At 39.6% G+C, this 22542-nt stretch overlaps 2 protein-coding genes across 2 annotated transcripts in view; one reads left to right on the top strand and one right to left on the bottom strand.

Moving 5' to 3' along the window:
• The window catches only part of rbm15 (RNA binding motif protein 15), a 214785-nt gene that overhangs the window by 180741 nt on the left and 11502 nt on the right, over window positions 1-22542 (bottom strand). The gene's annotated exons all lie outside the window — the stretch shown is intronic.
• Window positions 2037-22057, top strand: slc16a4 (solute carrier family 16 member 4). The gene is made up of 9 exons (XM_053318242.1): window positions 2037-2053; window positions 9675-9807; window positions 10278-10410; window positions 10584-10727; window positions 10825-10986; window positions 11094-11741; window positions 17248-17459; window positions 19524-19617; window positions 21849-22057. Exons 2-9 carry the CDS (start codon window positions 9691-9693, stop codon window positions 22055-22057), a joined length of 1719 nt encoding a protein of 572 aa, XP_053174217.1. The 5' UTR covers window positions 2037-2053; window positions 9675-9690.

The following is a 22542-nucleotide window of genomic DNA, read 5'->3' as shown; positions in this document are numbered from 1 at the left end:
TTTTACCAAGTGTTGCTTTACAGTCATGCACTGTATGTAATGGATCTACTATTACAGTGACGCCAGCAGATGTGATGTAGTGTGTATTTTCAGACTACCTTTACAATGAAAAAATAAATCTTCTCAGTGTTGCAGTGAAATATGTGACAATTTGGAGGCCAGATCTTGGTTTGACTCCCTTTTTGTGCATTTTACATGCTCTACCATTATTCAATATTTTTTTTAACTCTAAACTGCTGTTAATGGCCTGTTTAATGAACAAAGCTGGGATGGGCTGTGGGATTTTTCCTATATTCCACAGGTGTGGATGTTTTCCTCTTCACTGGGGATGTGGTGAGGGCAAAGAAGTCAGCAACAGAGGGACATCTGGCTAACTTAATTAGTGCTTTTTATTTTCATTTTCCTGGTATTTAAGAGACATCTGCACAGTGGGGGATTTCTCTTGTCTGACAAGAGGAGCATTTAAGGTTCTCTTCAGGGTTAACTTTAAAATGGTTCATTTTTGCCTCTTGATAACAATAATAATGATGAAAATCATGATAATAATATATTTTGAGATCCACTCCTTAATGAAGTTTCTGGGGTGTGGAGGAGCCTGGAAAGTATTATTTTGAGTAGCTATTACAATTTGGATCCTCTCATTTGTGCAAAACCCATGTCCCTGCAATGACCCAGATCAAAATAAAGCAAGAGCCAAAAGAGCCTAACTGCTGTGATTGAGCTTCTGCCACCAACACTCAAACCCCGACAAAAGTCTTAACTTTCTTACTTTCATCATTTTGTGTGATACCAGTAATGCACACTACATTATATGCAATGTATAATTGATTTAATAATGTGTGACCTCTGTACTGAGTTTTGAATACAGTACAGAACATATCCATGTTATTAGTTACCCACCTAAAACACAGCAAACAAGCAAAATGCAACATGCCTCCTGTCAGTTCCACACATCTGTTGAGTCAGAGCAATAACTGAAGCATTTTTACTGCATCCCAGTCAAAGGGCTGCATTCTTTGAAGTGTGCATCTGTAGACCAAATATATTAACAACATGGGCCATCAATCACTTGTAAATATTGCGCATAATAAAGAAGCAATGGGAAGGAAAAAAAGGAAGTCAGGTAGAAACTTTGTAGATGTTGATAATTACAGGATATTATAGAAATATAGGAGTTAAACACTTTGTTTGCAATTTTAGGGCAAATTCCTGTTAAAAACATGAGAGAAGTTGTATCCAATGCTCGCTAGCTGCATGGATCTGAGGAGGTTGGTTGCTCAAGTGGTCCACCGCTTTGATCCAGGCCAAGTACCTCAACAATTATTGTATATGTGTGATGTTCGTGGTTTCCAGAGGATGACTCCTAATGATGAATGACCTTTCCTCTTGAACCATCATGAGGTTGACATTTTTGGTTTAGAGCGAAATGTCTCAACTATTGGATGGATGGTCATGACATTTGATACAATGATTCATGATCCCCCCACGATGAAAAGTAATAACTTTGGTAATCCCCTAATTTTTCCTCCAGTGCCACCATCAAATCAATCTGATGGTAGAATTTAGCTCAAAGCACCACCGCAAACTCTTGGTCTTGTTAATTCACAGGTCTAAGAGCTTCTAAGAGTAACTGAATACACAATTTGTTTGGTTCTCTGCAGCATATGTGGACAGTGATGTGCTGTGCTGCATTTTAGTTTTTTTCTGACAAAACCTGACATATGACATATTTAGAATATTCTCTCTACAGAAAATACTTACCAAATATCAACAGTGTTTATTTGGTGTGTGCAACTTAAATTTCTGCTTTCAGGTTTCAGAGATGTGTGCATGCATGTACCTGTGTTTTTTTTCTAAATCTTTTTTTCTCATGATCTTGTATTATTTCTTATTTCATGTATTATTGTCCTCTTCTTGTTGTAGGTGTAAAGCGAATCTTGATGCAGCTATAGTTTCAAGTGCCCTTCGACCAAGCTGAGAATGACACTCAGAGAGTAGGACCTCTGAGTTTACGCTTCACCTCCAGAGCCTTATCACCAAAACAACATAACAGGTAAATCACCAAGCTGGTTTTGATCAGAATACCTCTCTTTACGTCACTATATATATGCATAAGAATATAGAGAGATAAAAAAAAAAAAAAAAAAAAATTATGATGGTTTTCCTATTGTTAATATTAAAAAAATATAATGTAATTTACACAATGATGTTTTCCATTAAGTTCAAAATTATCACCATCATTCCTGCTTGCAGGGACAACAAATATAAAGGTTTACTTTTGGTAAAATATTCTTTAAATTTCACATAGGTGCAAGAGTTGATCATGGTAACACATAGAATGACACCATCTACACAGTTCTGCTGGCAAAAACCTATAACACACAGACTCACATCTCCTAAGCTCAGTATTGTTTTCACAACAATGGCAAAATGAACAGTTTTTGTTTCGTGGTACGACGTAATCTCCAAATTACCCGATTTAAGACTGGTCCATGTACATTCAGGCATGTGACTATTATTTTAATAATAGACTTAAAAAATGTAAGCCTATCCTTTAAATCCTGTCAGCCCATCTGCCTTGTAAAGTTTGGGGTCTAAAAGTATACTAGAAGGCCCATATTGTTTATGGAAGTACAAGACTGTTAACATTAAAATTACATTAACTGAATATGGTCCGTTTTTATTGGCACATTTTGTGTGCATGCTTTACAACAAAATTAAATTAAAAACAATGTTCATGGTTGAAAATGCATAATTCACGTAAACAGCAGATGCTATGGACTCCAATGTATAACACTGCCACAATTATAAAGAACCCGAATTTTGGAATTTCAAATAGGCCCATACTCATTGTAATCATGTGTGTATGTCTTACCCACTAGGCTACCAGGTTGCAGCTAGTATTAATTATTTTAGCTTGTGTCAAATTAAAATGAAATGAGAATTGCATTATTTGCATTTAAATAATGCCAGGCACACACAGGTCAGGATACCATTTCACTTTTTACAATCTACTAGGTTGCTATGTTTACACATAGTATGAGCCAATTTCAACTTTTTTTCTAGAGTTGCTGGAAAATAAAGATGCAGTAGTGCAGGTACACTTTGGGCTTGTTTGTGTCTGTCTGAATAATGGCCATCAGTGTTTTGCTGCTGTATTAGTCTGCTCCCAGATACTTTCTAAGGTACTTTCTGTGCCTCTTTCTGTCCTTTGAATCCCATCATTTTGAATGCAACACTGATACAGTCTGGTGCAACATGCAGTGTATTTAAAAGTGATTGTGCATAATATCTGCATAAATCTGTCTGAGCAGGAGTGCTAGGATTGGATATTCTGCCAGAGTGCCTTTATATTAACCTAATATGTACAACTTTCCATCATAATATAAATGAAAACCCAGATTATTCACTAAAATTCAAATAAAAAATTAATAATTCCCAAACTGAGTCTAATAACGAACAGACTATGTTCGAATATGAACTGACTTACACGTTTTCTATTGCTGCTTGTTTTGTTTCGTCAGTAGGAATAAAACAGGCTCATAACATAGATCATTAATGAACATCACACACTGACCAAACACTGACTTAATCAAACTCTTTTATTACGTGCCAGTATAATTAACAGTTCACAGGGGGTGCCGGTGCAAAACGCTTGCCCCGCCACAATTTCAAGCAGCGTTCGTGCTTTCCAACAAACACAACTTGCAGTTTTTGCAGGTGAGAAGCCTGTGAGGGATCATGTCCTTGTCATTGTGCATGCAACTCCTGCTGCTGGTCGAGGCATGGAGGGGTTTGGATCTCGGGGTGGATAGCATGAACCTCTGCATTCCTTATGTCCTCTCAGTGAAGTGAAAGGACGCGGGTGTTACTTCATCTGTGTCTGAAATCACCCCCGTATTCAATCAGTCACTTGTATAATAGACAGTAGATTTCTTTATAGTGAGCAGTAAATTGACACTTTCAGCAGTAATGAATGAACATCAAGTGTGGTGTTCCACAACTGCAATTTACTATAAAAACATCTATAAAATGCTTCACACTACATAGTGGGATTATTAGCAGAAAGTTGTGAACATGCCATGGACACAATTTCTTATGTTTCATCACACTACATTAACAATCAGACACTCAAATAACGTGTCAGACAGTAAATATTGTGGACTGTAAAGGAAATATGTAATGGTTTTGGTCGAAGCCTGGGGCTCTTAAATGTTCTTTTAGTCTTTAGTGTCAAATTGCATCACAAATGTTCAGCTATGTTTCCTTTTTTTACTTATTAATTATACTATTTAATTGGGCCCACACTTCATGAGGGATGACAGTTGACTTGTAGAAAATGACTTTCTCTATTAATCTATTTACACTACATTCCACATTCATCCATTCACACATATGTTCATAAGCTAATGCAGAGGCCACCATGCAAGGTGCAAACCTGCTTATCAGGAAGAGTTTCTAATCATTCAGACACTGATGGCACAGCCTTCAGGAGCAATTTGGGTTTCAGTATCTGGAGATCCAACCATGATCTTTTGATTAGTGGACAATGTGCTCTACCTCCTGAGCCACAGCTGCTCCATGTCATAGTTTAACAACACACTGTTTAATTTTAAAGCAAATGTATCAGTTTGAATTTGTCTAATACAGTCATTCCCAACCTGTGGGCCGCGGCCCCCTGGTGGGCCGCGAAGGTATTGCAAGTGGGCCGTCAAATCATTTTCAAAATAGTATGATTTTTGTGGGGGAAAAATAAAATAAAATAAAAAGGTAATTATTTAAAAATAAAATAATATAAGAATAATAATATTAAAACAAAATTACTTTTAAATTGTTTAAATTCTCTATGCCCTTGTGTTATTGTCTCTGTTCACTTGAGAGAGAAAAAATGTGCCGTGGTTCCTGTACGCAGTGTTCCTGTACCCCCTCTGTACATTCAGCAGCGGTGGTGCTTCAAGTAACGTGATGTTAAATATATTGATCACTTGCTCGATTTCATTAGAAGTTGATAGCAGATAGTTAACCATATAACTCTCCTGGACGTCCTGTAAGTCTCCCGCATATTGATAGCAGCTCCTTGACGCCGCAAATGAGACATAAATCTCCTGGAATCTGGAGCGACCAAGCAACAGCGCGCACTGGAAATTGTGTGCTACATCCTGCCGTGGTCTGCATGAAGCGCGAGTGCGCACGTATGCACGCGCACAAAAAACGATCATTTTCTATGGCTTTTGCGCGTCATATCAATGATATAATATCACTGTGTGGATGATTAACCTTGTTGCAGTGTGCTCCCTGGTTATAGTTAGTGAACTATCAGCTTCTACCTGCTCAGATCTCACAGTCAGCAGTAGGAGATGAGGAGAGCAGCAGGGGAATCTAGCGCACTAGTTTGTATGGAAGCCTAATGATGGAAAAAGTAAAACTGGTTACTACAAAAATAAACCATTATTATTATTTATTGTTCCAACAGCTCAGGTTGATTGAACAACAAAAAATACCTTTTTGTGTAGCATACATGTGTATGCTATTTTGTTAAAGCTATCAGACATTAACTATTAATTAATTTAGTTGTTTTGTTTAAATTATTATTTATAATTTAATATTACTTTAACAGCTCAGGGATGTCCAAGCAGCAACATGTTATCTGAGCACTTTTTTGCATTGTCAATTCGAAATAATGTTTTGTTTTTGAATGAAGGGATGGGATTTTTTTTTTTATCTGATTCATCGAAAATAATCGACCGAATAATCAATTATCAAAATAATAATAATAAAATAGTTGCAGCCCTATTATTTTTCAAAATTTTCTTCCGGGGGAGCATACCCCCAGACCCCCCTAGCGTTGCCAGGTTACGACACACAGCACAACTGCTACAAAAATTTCTAATCTAGGGGAAACACTGCTGTAGGTTTAACATTACACTTCAACAAGTGCTCCCTGCATGTTTCATTTCCTATCAAAATAAATAAAGTGGTCTGATAATGCATTATTTGGCCTCTGTTACGTTTATTGGGTCAGAGGTGGGCCGCGAACATTTTTGAGATTTTCAAGTGGGCCCTGAGTTGGAAAAGGTTGGGAACCCCTGGTCTAATATATAATACTTAGGTTACATAATGTATGTAAATTGCTACTTTCTAACAAAAAGTGTGCAATGTATTGCAGCACAAGACACTGACTGTAGTTTTATTGCACTCTTGCGCATACGTTATTCAACGGTCAAGCTCTCAGCTCTCAGTGCTTGTGCTTTTGTGTGTATGTCTGAGAGGGCAGTTGGGTGTTTAAACATGCTAAGCATGTAGCTGTCTCAGCTGAAAAAAATGTTACCTGTTCAGCTGTTCCTGTTGTAAACACCAACAGCACTAGGTGTGTGAATGCTTTAAAGTAAGAATGAGTACAACCCTCCCGGCCCTTTTGTGTCCAGGTCCAAACTTCTGTTTTCAGTTCGGTCAATCTGGACTCAATACAATGATTTCAACTGATAAATGATGAGGTGATCTTTTCATAGCATCTCATTGGCTGATGCTTTTTCTCTGCAGGAAATACTTTGTAATATGTACCTCATATAAATGGCAGGTCAAAATACGGACAGATTTTGGATGGCTGTATTTACAAAGTAACCTTACTAAAGTGTAATATTTGACTAGACACATTGTAAAAGTTAGAAAGAATGTCTCAGCTGAAGTGTGCAGCAACATGGTGTTAATACCTCACTACAAAGGGGCTGATCTCCAATCCCCTATCGCTCAAACCCTCAGACCCTCGGCACATTCACAAACATGCACCCAAGCACACTCTGAGGACAACTTGTGAACAGCACATGGGAGGGAAATACTTACTCACAGTACACTGGCCCAATTCATTCCCCTCTTAATCCGCTCTGTGCTTTCTGCCTAATTTGGTTTCTGCTTCTTATACATGTCTAAGTCAGACTGAGTTAGTGATCAAGCTACAAAAGACTGGTGAATGCACATAGGTTTACTACACCTAATAACCTCTACTCCTGCTTTCAGCATCTGGGGCTTTGTATATCTCAGACTCAAGCAAGCCTGAGCCTGCCCTGTGATTTAAAGTGCAATGTTATTCTTAAAAAAAGAGTTCAGCAGGTCTGTAACCATATCTGAATAATCATACATGTAGCTTTAATATGATGCACATTATTATGCATGTACTGTATATGCGAGTCATGTTGTCAAATAAAACCAGATGTATTTACATCAAGTGGGGAAAATATATGTTGAATGTTGTGATTTGGGTGATCTGACCCTTTAAATGCTGCTGCAGCATTCTAGCTCCAACATGACCATGTACAGAAACAACAAACTGAGAGTATGGTGTGCTGCTGCATCAACACAGGGGGAGTGACCAATGTAGCTTTTTTTCCCTCTTAACTGAAAGTTTAATTACTGGTTTTATTGTGCCAGGGAACCAGTGACATGCTGATAGTTGGTGACAATGGTTTACAATGTGGTCTAGAAACCTGCCTACTATGAAATTGGCCATGATGCATCACTACTCTGTTGCACTTTGCATATTCTTCTGTAATTCTGGGTGCCACTTAACTTGAAATCAGCAGCTATAAATTTGGACACAAGACAGGCTGAATTTGCTTGTTGCCATTGTCAATATTATTGGTGGACCAATCTATTAAAGATGTCAAACTGTCTGCTGCTGTTTGCCCCCTCTGCTTTATCTCTGACCCCACCACTGCCCCTGCATCCAACTGTTTCTTAGCGGTGTCCTCTTGAGGGCTTCGAAAGTTTCATTTATTTTAACTTTGACATGATTGTAGTAAAAACATTAATATTGATTTGTATTTGTCTGGAAGTCCTGTTTGATCATAAAACGATTTCAAAGTCTGAGTTTGAAATCAAAGTCTTAGGAGGAAGACCTTTAGGAAATGTTATCCAAGAAGTACTTGAAGTACAAGGGCTCATGTTGCCTGTTAGGGTGCCAAAGTGTCAAAGTGTAGGGCAGTTGGCTCACAACACAGGCATGACACCCAATTTCACTGTTATCACTCTATTGAATACACATCTGTCCTGACCGTATGGGTTAGTAATAGCCTACTAAACCTTCTAGTATTTTCAGGAAGATGTTATCAACTATTTATTTCAGTGAGCCAATGTTGGTGAAACTCCACCAAATGTCCTAATGTCTCCTTGGTTGCAGTTGCATAAATATAGCGCAGATATTAATTCGTGTCATGGGGGCACACAAAGTTCATACAGGCAAGGACCTTTCTTACAGAAAGGAACGAAGGACTATGGCAGGTTTTTCAACTGACTGGTGAGTCTTGCTTTATTAATTATCTATAGCATTGATTAAGATTGTTATTGGCAATGCTCAAATGTCATTGTTATCTGATTGCTGAGCAATATAAGTGAACTTCTGGGCCATTGGAAGGCTAGGTTAGAGGTTTTGCTAATGCATTGTCTTAGTGGGACAAATGACTTGGTTTGCATCATTTCAGCTTGTTGAGCCAGTGGCTTGAGCACATGAGTTCACAGGCTTATTTTTATGTGGATTTAATGACGTAGTAGTAGTAATTTGTTTTGAATTTAGTTGTTGGCAATTAGTGTGTGTGTGTGTGTGTGCGTGTGTGTGTTTGTGACTTCGTCCTTCAGTAATCAACTCTTTGGTCTTCTCAACTTTCAATTTTAAAAAATGTACATAACACCTCTCTTCTGTAGGCCAGGTCATTGCTTTGGTTAAGCACACTCACTGGGCAGTGTCATCAAGACACCTGACTGTGCCTATAGTCGGTGGTGTTGCTGTTGGTGGTGCTGTTTTAGTCATAATAATGTCAAACAGTTAGTTCTAAAATAAGACCTAAGCAATAGTTGTGTTGTGCAGTTTAGTTCATTAATGTGTTTGCTAACAGGTGTCAGCTGTGTGGGCTGAAAAGATAGATCTTGCATTTCATTATGAAAATAAGGTTAAAAAGGAGGATTTTCACAAAAACACAATGAGAGGGATCACCTTTGTATGAGTCTATACACAGTGTATTATACCTTTTAAATAAAAGCTGTAATGTTTAAAATATCACAAAATTTAAAATATCACACAATTTAAAACATAATCATCAAAACAAATGTTCATGCAGTGAACACGCAGTTATGTGCTGACAGGCAGCTTCAAGAGTCTCATAATTAACAGACACAATGTAAACACTGCTGAGACATTCAGTACAGCGCGGTAGCTGTAATAAGAGCAAAAGAGGTGGAAGAATAACCAGCTTCAGCTGTACTGTAACTGACCTGTTTCACACCTCAGTGACTGTATTAACAGGTGAAACGTCGTGTCTAGTGTCTACTGTCAGTTACCCTTGGCACAATGATTAAAAAAAAACGTCAAAACGTCAGTCGTCTCCTTGAACAGTTCAAAGAGATTTGATTGACATCTTGATCAACCGTTTTCTATAAAGTTGCTTGAAGCAGTGTAAGACAATTATGTATTTCTTTTTCTTTGAAAGATGACCTATTTTCGTTTTGTTGCAAGTATTTTTGAAATGAATGTGACATAAAACGTTGAGTCTACAATAGACTCAGCTGTGCAAATATGTCATGCATTGTACACTGCATTTATAATCAGAACAAATCCTCTCTCTAAGGCAGCCGACTACATGTGACTTTGAAGTTATTTATGTTTTTTCTTTTTTTCTTTCTTCCAGTGAAAACAAGGCAGCCATGAACCTCTTCAGAAAGGATGCCATGACCACTAAGAAGGAGAAAGAGAAAGAGATCCAGTATGAGGACCCTCCAGATGGAGGTTGGGGCTGGATGGTGGTGCTACATTGCTTCCTGGTATGTCTGATAATCCCTCATCTCTCTATTGAGTTTATTATTTTATTTTATTAACAAGAAGCTTTTAGAAATGTCTTATTTGAGGTTAACTTCATAACATTGAAACATAAGTGATATCTCTCTCTCTCTCTCTCTCTCTCTCTCTCTCTCTCTCTCTCTCTCTCTCTCTCTCTCTCTCTCTCCCTCTCTCTTTGCAATGGTGCGGTTTCTGGTCTTTTTTCTTTTTCTTTTTAAATGTTCCCAACAAAGCAAATTTTAACCTGCCATGTAAAATACTGATGAAATTTTTATTTTATTTTCCTAAATCTGCATGTGTTTGGTCTTTGTTTCTATATTCTGAAAGAAGAACACTAATCAAGCCTGAATAAATTCAATATATACAGTACACAGTAGCTGTTACAGTAGGGCTACACAGCTGCTACCAAAGCACTGATCATTATTATTTGTGTGTGTTTTTTGAACGGCTGCAGGTAAATGTCCTCGTGATGGGAACACTGAAGAGCTTTGGGATCTTCTTTGTGGCGTTTCAAGATGAGTTTGGAGGCTCAGCAGAGAGCATCAGCTGGATCGGATCCATCATGTCAAGTCTGCGTCTCTCAGGAGGTTGGTGTCAAAACGTTTTTCAGCTCTGTGTTGTTGCTTAAGACTCCTTATAGTGATTATCTCAGAGGTTTCTCGTGGAATTGTGTCCTCTCTCCTTCATGTTGGCAATGGTTTTACCATTATCAGCAGAAAATTAGCAAGATTTCATGCTTCCTCTTCTGTCACTTCTGTAGCACCCCTTGCCTCTGTGGCCTGTGCTAAGGTAGGAACCAGGGTGACCTCCATCGTTGGGGCAGTGCTGGTTAGCGGTGGTTTCCTCATGAGTATTTTTGCCGACAGCGTGACGTTCCTCTACATCAGCATGGGAGTGATAGTTGGTGAGTAGAAATGTGTAGTGAGCTCGATTTGAGGTTGTGGGGTTGAATTTGTCTGTTGTCTGACTTACAAGGTGTTAACTTTTGTTACTCCATTTAGGAATGGGTTTTGCACTACTATACCAATCCTTCTCCGTGGTCACAGCACTGTACTTCCGAAAGAGGTTAGCAACAGCGTATGCGATCGGACGTTCTGGGATGGGTTTGACCTTTGCACTTGCTCCATTCACTCAGCTGCTCCTGGACCAGTATGCTTGGCAAGGTAGATAGAACAAATTTGTTAAACAGGCAGTTCTGGTGTATTTCATTGTTTTTTTGGTGATTGGTGGTAGAAATGCAGCACATATAAGTTCTCTTCGTCCTTCACAGGGGCAATGCTGATTCTCGGCGGTCTCATGCTGAATCTGGTGGCATCTGGGCTGCTTCTGCGACCCATCAAAGTGAAGCCAGCCTCTGTGTCAAACCTAACTTCTTCTCCCTCCCAAAAGAGCCCAGCTGTCTCCCTAAAGAGCTCCTCTGAGAAGGAATACACTAAGAGCTGCCTGAATGGCTCCTCTCACTTATCCAACGGCATCTCCAAATCAGACTCATTTCCATCCCCTCCTCCTCCGCATAGGGACACTGAAGACCTGGAGAGGCAGTGTACTCAGGGACTCCAGGACCAGTTAGTGAAGCCTGAACTAACCAGACTGGTCCTCAATGGAGTGAATGGCCATGAGCCCCACAATGACTTGGGTCAATGTAAACCCACAACCCCAGACAATTCCTTTGAGCTTAACAGCAGCATGAATGGCTCCACCATTGTTGCCTCACATGCCAGCACACCGAGTGAGGTGATCGTCGAAACAACCAAAGTACTGGATTTCTCCTTGCTGAAGGACCCGTTCTTTTGCATCTACACTTGGTCTTTGGTCTTCAGCCAGCTGGCCTACTTCATCCCCTATTTCCACCTGTCAGCTCGAGCCAGAACCCTAGGCATCGATGCCATGGACGCTTCTTTTATCATCTCTGTTGCAGGTGAGGCACACATTTGTCAGTAGTTTCTACTTTATCATTATGATCCACCTTAATAAACCAAATTATCTTGTGTTATCTAAATATTGTTGATTTTGAAAGTGACATCCAGATAATGGTTCCTACATTAAGTGCCAAATTAAGTGCCAGCCAACTTTGGTAAAACCTACATTTTAAGCTTTAAAGAGTAGATTCACAATTTTTCGAATCTGTCTTAAAATAACAGAACAGATTGGTCAGATACCCAAACAGACATTGGGACTTGTTGTACTTGTGTACTTTAAATGTAAAGTAAAAAACACAAAAAATACAATTAACACAGCAGCCAGTGACAGCGTTGTTAATATACAGCATGTCCTTTAAAAAAGAAGTTATCAGTAGCAGCCTCACAGCTGAGCCTCTCAATGGTAATTTCAAGTGTGGGAAACAGCACACTGCCTGCATAACAAAATGGTGCGTCTTTTAATCAGGCTATGAATGTGAGGAGTATTAAAATAAAGGCTTTTATAACATGCAAAACAAAAAATGTTGCTTATGTCACACAGAGGCCATGTTTTAATTGGTGAAACAAGACATTTTAATGAGTGGATTCATTTTAACAGTGAGTTTTTTATAGTGCTTTTTTATGGTGTTTGTTGAAATACCTTTAATTTTGCAATTAATGTTTAAAATACATCACATTTCTAGAGACATCTTATTGTGAGATCTCCCTCTCTGGGTATCTCCATCAGAGAAACATTACTTCTCCTGAGTGTCCCCCTACATCCAACACCAGTACAGCCCCTCACCTGACTGCCAGCTCAGCTATTTGAGAACCACATGATCGGGTACCAAAGTCAATTGTGTCCACATACAAATTATACTGTACCGTGTTGGCTGCTGTATTAATTGCCTTCTCATATTTAAATGCACTTTGTTGTAATAAAGTTGCTCTCATCACAAAAAGGGTTGCACAAATCTTCTGGATAGGCAGTAGCCATGCATCAGTTCAAAACATGAAAAAGCACGTTGTCAAAAAGTAAACGTGACAGCAGCAGGGAACTCGCAGTGACTGTGAATACAGCAGGTCCGGGTTTCTTTAAGACTGGGCTTAAGAAGTGATGCAAAAAGTCCTCAGTCAACTTCTAGGCATTAATTATTTGTGAGCTGCTCAGACTCTGCAGTATTATGTAATGAATGTGCTTACATAAAAGCTGAACTTTGGTCCACTGGCTAGGGCGGGTGGGTTCAGCAGTATGCCATTGATGAGGCCACTCCATATGAGCTGAAAACAGTATTAACATTTTGACCACCGAACACATGTGCATGTAATTCTTTAAGAGTGCATGGTCAGGCTTTGTGAATAATTGAAGTGCTACAGATGGGGTTGTGTGTTTATGAGTTACACGCTTCTGTAATCTGTCCCTCAGTCATCAGTCCTCACCAGACAGAGACAGAGATGGTGTTGCCTTTGCTTAAAGTTGTATAAAGGTGTTTTCGGATAAGGATAATGACAGCTGAATGATCTGAAACATCTGTTATCACAGGCTCAAAGATGTAATAAAGGTAAGAGGTGTGAGAGACTTCAGTGCTGACTTTTTATATATTTTCTACATTACATCTCTGTAATGAGAATTGACGCAGAGAGTGGCCCCTGGTTAAGGGCTACTCTCTAACTGTTAACTAGAAACAGTGTTCTATAAACGCAGCAGAAACACTTTCTACAATGTTTCTGTATAGGTGTAGCAAATACCAGTGGATATGATATCTCAATTTTTCCCAAAAAGTCTGCAGGTTTACTCAGATGAGCCCCGTGCCAGTAATCAGTGCCATGGGCAGCATGACTGACAGATTCTTTTGACTCAGACACGTTTGTTCTGTCACATTCTCTGGTCATGTGCGCTGTACTGTGAGAGAAACAGAGCGACAGAGCTTGGGAGACGGGGCGCCACACACACCACAAAGCCACCATCCCAGTGTCCCGCTGTCCCTCTTTCCCCGACCCAGTGCTTGTCATAGAGGCCCATTGACTCGACTGAGGGAGGGAGGCTGCTATCGTCCGGCTCAGTCTATTCGACAACCCTCAGCCTCTAACACTGAATCTAACTTGAGTTGCTAAGCAACAGCTAACTGAGTAAAGTTGCTGGCGTGGTGACAAGAGGGGCTCCCAACTTTGTTTGAGCCCAGTTCTAAAGTGACTGATACTTTGCAGTGGAGCACTGAGGCGGCAATATGTACAAAAGACGAGGCAAGACAAGCCAACTGCAACCTCAGAGAAGCTGGGAAAACCAACATGCCTTTTATAACCCTTTGCTTTAATCTAGTGACTTAAAGTCCTACTTTAAAGCAAAAAGAATCATTCTCTTCACACCTTGCAACTCTCCACTGTCTGTTAATGCTCAGAGGCATGCACATATGTCTCCTCTAACTGTCAGCACTACAGAGAGAAAGGGACAGAACTGACCGCTTATGCAAGTTGGCTTAAGGTGCTACTTGGAGAGGCCATATTTAAACTGCATTGTGCTGCGTTTGAACAGGAACAGCTGCAGGCCTGGACCAACCTGCTGTGACTAAAACACACAAACAAACTCACAACTTGTCTGTATGCAAGCAGGGGACACCCCAGGATATTGTCTTGGGTCTCTACAGGAGGACACATAAACAAAGCACAGCTGCGTCATGTCATCTCTCTAACCTCTGTGGAGACAAGCACTCTAGATTCTGTTATGTAAGGAAAGCAGAGGTGTTCACTGGCACAGCATTTCATTGTTTATTCATTTGGAGCCTTGAAGAGTGAACACGTGGCTGATCATTATTCAATTCCAACCACATGTTAATTTATGTTGATTAATGTAACCTTTATTCACATATATTGTAAATATATGTATACTTTGGAAAAATAATGGTACACATTGCATGGAAACTGATCCATAGTAACTTCAGCAGAAGTTTCATCTATTTTGGGTTCAAGCTGAGCAGTAATGGCTCCAGCCTGTGCAGCTGTGGTGCAGAGCCAAATGATGGGTAACCCTGATCTGCATAGAACCAATTTGTTTCATTGATCAATGGCTCAGCGCTGCCTGCTTGTAGCTATTCCTGCGATGCTCAATACACCACTGCAGTTTCCGCACTGCCTATCACGTTCCAGTTGACCTCAGCAGAGAAGAGCACATATCTGCACAGTCATCATACCCGACTGGGGCAAACAATCAATCGGATGGGATCGAGTGCATAATAAGTAGTTTGCTTGGGGGTTGTATCACAGATGTTAACAGATGGATATGTTGCCATCCACTGTTTCCTTGGAACATTCTCATTGTTTTTACATGAAATACACTTAGAGTAATCCAGACATGTGTAGTCCTTCCTGCTTCACATTCTTTTCCCCCCCATCCACACACACACACACACTCACATACACCTAAGTATACATGCACACTCACACTCCTTCTGGCTTTCTTTTTATTCAGCATAAAATGACTGCATTAGAGGGACACTGCAGGATGCATTCATAGCTCCCAGCATATGTAGATTTCTTCACAAATTACTTTAGCTGTACTACACGTTGCAGACTTTGACAGTTAACTCTTTCTGTGCACCTGAGCATCAGTAAAAAATGCAGGTCCTACCAAGAATATCTCAACACCAAAGAACAAAGACATTTGTATACATATACATTTTACATAGTCCAGGAAACATGTCTGCATGTAAATATCTTAGTGACTGGAGGGGGGCAGGTGGCTAGCAGGTGAATTGAGATGAAGTGGAGTGATCACACAAAGCATCATTTATGGCAGTTTGTTTTAAGTTTTATTTATATAGCACCAAGTCACAACAGAAGTTTTCTCAAGCTACTTTTCATATAGAGTAGTTCTAGACTGTACTCCCACATTCCCCCTATGATCAAGCACTTAGTAACAGTAGCAAGAAAAAACTCTTTAATGGGAAGAAATCACAAGCAGAACTGGTCTCTAGGTGGGCAGCCATCTGCCTTGACCAATTGGGTTGAGAGAGAGAGAGAGAGGAGAGAGAGAGAAACACAGACAAGCACAGCAACCATCACAATAATACCATAGTAATCTGTCGTTCTGCAGTTGAAGGTCTCCTGCGAGACAAGAAAGCACTACGAGGAAGATGCCAAGTTAGTAACATGCAAGAAAGGAAGGGAGGAGGAGCTCAGTGCATAATAGGTAGAACTGGTTTACCCAGATTGCAAGTCTAAGAATCTACAGTGTCACAGCCCGGCTCTAGACTGTGGCAATAAGAAGGGGAGTCACACAGGTAATCAATGAAAAAGTAAATGTAATCAAGTACAAAGTAATCTGCACACAGAGCACAGTAGGGTTAGAGCATCAAAACAGAGGGGCTGTCACAACAGCTACACTGGGATGTCTGTCAGGCTGCCTTTAGGAACTGCAGTGCTTTGAGGTAAAAGGTAAGATCAGGACACTCACAATGATAGTTTTAACATGTGGATGTTTAGCGGGTATAATACTAGGCATCCCATGTACACCATTAGCATGTTGGCATCCAACATTTACTAATTGAATACATGGACAAAACTATAACCAATCCAATAGTTACATTTGACAAGAAATGTCAACCTCATGTTGGTGCTAGAAAAAAGCAGGGTATCATCAAAGTGAAAACTGGGAATCATGAATGTCTGTACAATATACCATGGCTATCCATAAACAAGTTGTTGACTATTGCTCACACTGCTGCTGGCAAAGCTTGCCTCCACCACCCCAGCCTCCACCTTTCTGGGTCAGGATCCTAAAATGGATCTAGGGTCAATCTGCAGTGTCTTGCTTTCGGCCCACTCTACGGTCGGGGTTTGCATTGCACTCCCTCATTTTAGCTCAGCATGCTGCTGGCTAATGCAGGGACCATCTTAGAGTGGAGCATCCAATGACAAGTAAAACTGTATAACAAATTACCATTTGTTGCAATAAATGGTTTAATCTATGACGAGAGTGTTCCTGACTGAATTTTTAATCTCTGAACATTATAGACTGATTATTTTATCAGTTTTATTCAGTTATTTAATTACCCTGGTAACTAGATATATGTGGTTGGACTGGTTTTCTAAATGTGAAGCCTCAGGATTCATCTTTATTTAAGTGTGAAGGGAGCGTGCTCTTGTCTTTTGGATTCCATCAAAACCTCCATTACCGAAGAGCAGCTTCCTCTTACTACCTGAATATTTTATTGAATACATTCCCCAGCCTGCTTCTCTCCTCCTATTCCTTCCTTTAAGAAACTGTGTGGAACATCTTACTGTATTTAACCAGGATAATCCACTCAGTATCAGTACTGCTTTTTAGGGAGTCCTGGGTACACACAATACATTTAAAATATTTTTTTTACATAACTTATTTTTCACCCTTATCGCTTTTGCTCTTTCCTCCAAGACCACCATCTATCTTACAGTTTTACTTTGGGTCAAGTTGCACTTCTCTCTCTCACTTCACTATGTTCGACTTTCATTCACCCATCCATCCATCTCACCGGTTTGCCTTTGTTGTAGGTATCACAGAGACAATTGCCCAGCTGGCGTCAGGCTGGGTGACAGACAGGAACCTTTTCCACAAGTACCACTACCACAAAGCCTACCTGATCCTCTGTGGCCTGGTCAACCTGCTCTCACCGCTGGCAACCTCCTACATCCTGCTGATGGTTTACGCTATCTTCTTTGCCATCTTCTGTGGCGGCTACATGGCCCTGCTGCTGCCCGTTCTAGTAAGAAGACCACCCAACACAAACATGACTTCACATATCTTTTAAAACAAATTCATCTTCATCACTTGTTCCCCACAGTTTTAGTAATGCTTTATATTGCAGGCCCCATAGTAAACAATTAGAAGATAACTAACATAAGTGTAAATTCATCGGATGATTCCTGCAATAGACAAAATTGACTGATTTGGTACTTATTACAGGGAAAATGGAGACAATTAATTCCAATTCATTGTTAGTGTAAATGTAAGACCTTATTTGGGCAGCACTTTTAGCTAAATACTAACACCAGCATGTAAAACTCACAATGGCAATGTTAACATATTGTTTTCAGCAGCTATAATGTTTACTATGTTCACCATCAATGTCTGCACTAAATTTCATGCCAATGAAAAGCGAATTGAGCGGTTGTTCAGTCATCACAACTGACTCAATTCAAATAACTATCAATCTATTTTCCCTATAATTGTTTCTAAATTGCAAAAATCTTTCCAGGGAACTTAAATCATCAGGAAATGTACAGTCCTGAAAATGCAAATCTTCACTGATAAATTCATAGTTGTTAGAAATGTCTCAATCATCATTAGGCAATTAAACATTCTTTATCACATACGTTTATCACATGACAGGAGAGAGAGTAAAAGTAATTCTCAACAATTTTCAAATGGAAAGTGGCGTTTAGAAAATCTATAAAGATAGTGAAGGCAGTTTAATGTTTCAGAATTTAGATAGAAATGTGCCACAGTATGCTTTCTCAATGTGATTTGACTTTTCACACAATCCCACCAGTGTTAGTCTTCATTTTATTATCAATTAGTAGATAATTTACCATGTAAGACCCCTCAATATCAAACTTTCTAATCTGGTGAATCCACAGTAAGTATTTGTGTGGGGGACTTTTGTACCATGTAAAGGTTAAGTGGTTTATTGTGTCACGCACTGAAAGGGAAAATGTAAGAAGACCATGTTTCCCAACTGCCGTTATGGATTGAACAACATATCATGTCAGCGAGTATCCAGTACCTCAGGTCATGACACCTGAATACAAAAACATCAGGTCATATGTGGTTTGATTTCACTTTGAGGCAGGTCGTTTCAAAGGCCAGGACAGGCCTCTGGGTTTAAATGGTGACGAGTGACCTTTCTTTTTTTTACGTGAATGGAAGAATCACTTTCCTTTGATCTGATATGATATAGATAGATAGCATTTATTGTCCCATGGGAAAATTCGTTTTCACATGTGTCAACAACAGAAAGCACTTGACACACACGCACATGAAAAAATGTGCACACTCTTCCTGATTTACTGGTCTAATGTAAAGCAGAGCCATTTGAAAAATAGGACAGGAACTTGTTTTCATCTCCTAAAACATGAACACACCTAGTTTGAATTGACAAGTGACGGTTGCTGTAATGAGACCTGCCCATTAATCATGTTACTCAGACGTACACAAAAGTCTGCAAAATCCAACACACAGGACTTGAACTTGCCATCACTTGCAAATTGATTGACAGGTCTTTCAGTTCAGGGGCCAACACTTGACAGTAGCGAAATCTGAGTTACTTCTGTTTAAAGGTTTATTTGAACAATGATGATACTGTCAATAATGTTTGAAAAGAAGCAAAATATAACTTTATTTTCAGGTATGACAGTTTTTTTTGTTTTTTTTAAAAAGACACAATTCTGGTTATGAATCAATGAGAAAAATGTATTTATATAAAAATGTATCTGTGAATTTAGCTTTAATTTATGTAATTGAGAAAACTCAGGATCAGGCTATTACATGTGGACAATTGAACTTTCATTTTTTCTTTGTTGCATGTTTTAGACTCTTTACAAGAAACCAAGTCAACACTTGAATTTCCGTTTGAGTTTTGTATGTGTTTTCCATAGCATTAAACATGTTAAACAAGAAGTAAAATGTGAAGTTACTATATCTTTACATTTTTCTTCATTTCTTCATAAAACACAAACAGAAAAACAGTACAAATATTTAAAAAAAAACAGCTTAAAGTTGTGCAATGTGAGAAGGAGCTCCTGGTTGAATTTGCTGTTCTGCTCTGCAGGTAGATCTTGTGGGGTCGGACAAACTCAACAACTCCATGGGCTTCTCCATGTTTTTTGTTGGACTGGGTTGCCTCACAGGGCCTCCTTTGGCAGGTGAGTGGATCACGTCATGGAAAACCTTCAGGATTTTCACATCTGCCAAACTTTCCCACATGCACACACAATAACAAATTCATACATATGCAGTACATGTGCATGTGATTGTTGCTGATGTTACCTTTCTAAGATGATTTGTGTCATAGAGGGTGAAGTGAAGTTTGTGCACATGTTTGTGTGTGTTCTTATGTGTGTTCATATCCATATAAATTTAAACAGGGTATAATTGAATTGAGTGATGAGTGAGTGGGTTGACAAGCCTTTATTATAAACATACATTTTTTGCAGGTGCTGCAGCACATATTTTCATGAAACCCTGAATTCCTTGCAGTTCCTCCAAGTGTGTGTCTGCCTGTGGGAAGGCAGTCACCATACAGTATAGAAACTGAAGCACAGAGAAAAACAACCTATAGTTAGCCCTCAATGCAGACTGGGATTTCAGGATTGTTTTGACGAAAATGCGTACAGAGGTTACTGGGTCAAATTTCATTCTGCCTATAAGCAAGTCGAGTCAAACTCTTAGAATAACAGAGTTGTGTTCATGGCTGGGTTGGAGTCACATTGTTTAAGTGATGGCAGATTGCCTTTGTTAGTTTTAGAGAGCTGTTTTTAATCTGGGATCCATTTTTTTGTTGCAGTGTTTTCAAAGTCCCAGGTTGTTGCAGATTCCTTCTAATAAACTATGCCTTTTCTAGGGCAGCTAAAAAAAATACAACATCAATCATATGCTCAACACATGAACATCTCTGATATATAGGACGCTGAAACTTGCAGAACTTTTCTTATCCTGACACAAATATTCAGCCACACTTCTGTGAATATGTGAGGTACTTCCAAGAAAAAAAAAAAACTCTTCTTGCTCTCATTGGTAACATTTGGCCCCAGTTAAAGTGGGGGGTTCCCTTGAACCTACTGACATGGTCCCTGCCCTGTGTGTTCGGCAATCCCCTCAGAGGAGCTTATGGATTTCAGGGTTGAAACGTGACTAATGACCCCCTTTAGGGTGGTACGGAAATAGCATGCGGCTCTGTTTACCATCCCTGCGGTTCAAATGGAAACTGACGTAAGGCAAACGAACGCTTAACACCGGTTTCTTACTTAAAACTCCCCCAGGCCACAGGTTGTAACAACATTCCTGTTGACCAATCCCTCCCCTCTGGATAGCTGTCTGTTAAGTGCCTCAGCAGTAGTTTTAGTGTAGTCCTGCTTTTCATAAGGTCCACTTGTCTCACAGCAGTTCATTTCTTGAAGTGAAATGTCAACATGGCTTTTTTAAGGAAAAGAGACATAAAACACAGTAAGTTATGATAGTTTACACTGTGGTTGTGCATGCTAAAAAACATGAGTCCTCACCCTGCTATGAAGTGACATATGAAGAATGTAAAAGTATCAAATGGGAAATAAATTATTTATTTTAAAATCCATTGTGGACTACCTTAAATTCATTGTACAGTAATTGAAAAACATAACTGTACTTATATGTGAGGGAATGTTTATAGTGCTTCATTAGCTTGTTGTGCTACATTCAACCTCCAAAACCTCCAGAACTGTGTTCCTACATGCACAGTGGCATCTCCCTTGCACAAAACTGCTCTCCATGATCGCTGTTATTAGTCTTTGAAGCCATTTCTAAACAGACTAACATGACCACAATCTTCATGGCAAATCACAATGTCACCCAGCGCAGTGGCAGGCCTCACTGACATGTTTTTAATTGTCTTTGGACACAACAATAGAGCTCTATGGACCAGAAAAATATGATATATCAGACTTTGAATACATGCACATTACTTGTTAGTGGGATGAGTTCATTGTTGGTTTGGCTCTGCACATGAGATTTGTTGACAATGAGAAAAAATCACCACTAAAAAGGCACAACTCTAAATATGCAAAAACAGGAAATGTTAGTAAGTTGTTAATCAATGGATTTTGGTTTGAAGGTTTTGTTCCTGTTTTGATAAAGGCAGTGGTCAGTATCCATCAGAGGACATTTCCTGATGAACTAAAGACAGAGAGTAGGTGTCTTGCTGGAGGACAATAAATGCCAACTCTAAGGATTTTTCACAACCTGGCAATCCAGGCATTGTTCTTATTCATGAAGTGTTAATTGTCTATCATTAACCATCATTACCAACCATTAATCACAACACACAAATGCTTTATAAAGGCTGTCTTATTAGGAGGTGGGACCTAATTTGACCGTTTCCTGTGTTGCTGTTGTCTTATAGGGTTCCTGTATGACTACACTCAGACTTATGACTGTTCTTTCTACCTGGCTGGCCTCTGCTATCTGCTCTCCTCTGTCTCCCTGTTCATGGAGCCGCTGGCTCAGCGCTGGAAGGCCAGGAGGAAACAGGTCCAGACCAAGAGAGCAGAAAACAGCTGCAAGACCAACGGCTGCTTCACCCCCGACCGCCTGCAGAACGGCGTTGTGTAGAGCAATTTAACCCAGGGAAGGCCTTCGATCTTGAACCAGCATGCTCATAACTTGCCGCGGGCCTGCATACCTAGAGCTTGAATGTGACTCCAACTTACAGTCGGGACCTAAGTGACCCTTCATTTCTTCAGGAGTGCAACACAGGCTGAGGAAAAGACGTTTATGACCACAGTAACATGATGTCCAAGAACATACAGTAGTGAGGACATTGGTGAAAGCGATTATTATGTTGAACATTTGAAAGCCAAAATTTTAGTGTTCTGCAAAATATTTTATCCCCTGTTCTTGTTTGATCAGAGGTACATGCAACAAAACCGAAGATGACCTTCTACGTACAACAGCCAGCACACTTTAATATCAGCAGCTTTGCAACCATGACTTATTAGAACATAATCTAATCCTGTTTTCCAATGAAACAACACTTTTCAGTAACGTTTCATTGCACATAATATTGCTGGAAACAAGCTATGCAACTGAGCTTGAAA

The sequence above is a fragment of the Scomber japonicus genome, chromosome 4 (assembly GCF_027409825.1).
Source record: "Scomber japonicus isolate fScoJap1 chromosome 4, fScoJap1.pri, whole genome shotgun sequence".
NCBI classification, from domain to species: domain Eukaryota; kingdom Metazoa; phylum Chordata; class Actinopteri; order Scombriformes; family Scombridae; genus Scomber; species Scomber japonicus.
The sequence above is the reverse complement of the archived record's forward strand: the minus strand, read 5'-3'. Positions and strand labels throughout refer to the sequence as shown.

Coding starts and splice junctions, on each gene's coding strand:
- slc16a4 (XM_053318242.1), top strand. CDS start 9,691: ATGAACCTCTTCAGAAAGGATGCCATGACCACTAAGAAGGAGAAAGAG. Junction 9,808..10,277: donor TGGTGCTACATTGCTTCCTG/GTATGTCTGATA, acceptor GAACGGCTGCAG/GTAAATGTCCTCGTGATGGG. Junction 10,987..11,093: donor GGACCAGTATGCTTGGCAAG/GTAGATAGAACA, acceptor CGTCCTTCACAG/GGGCAATGCTGATTCTCGGC.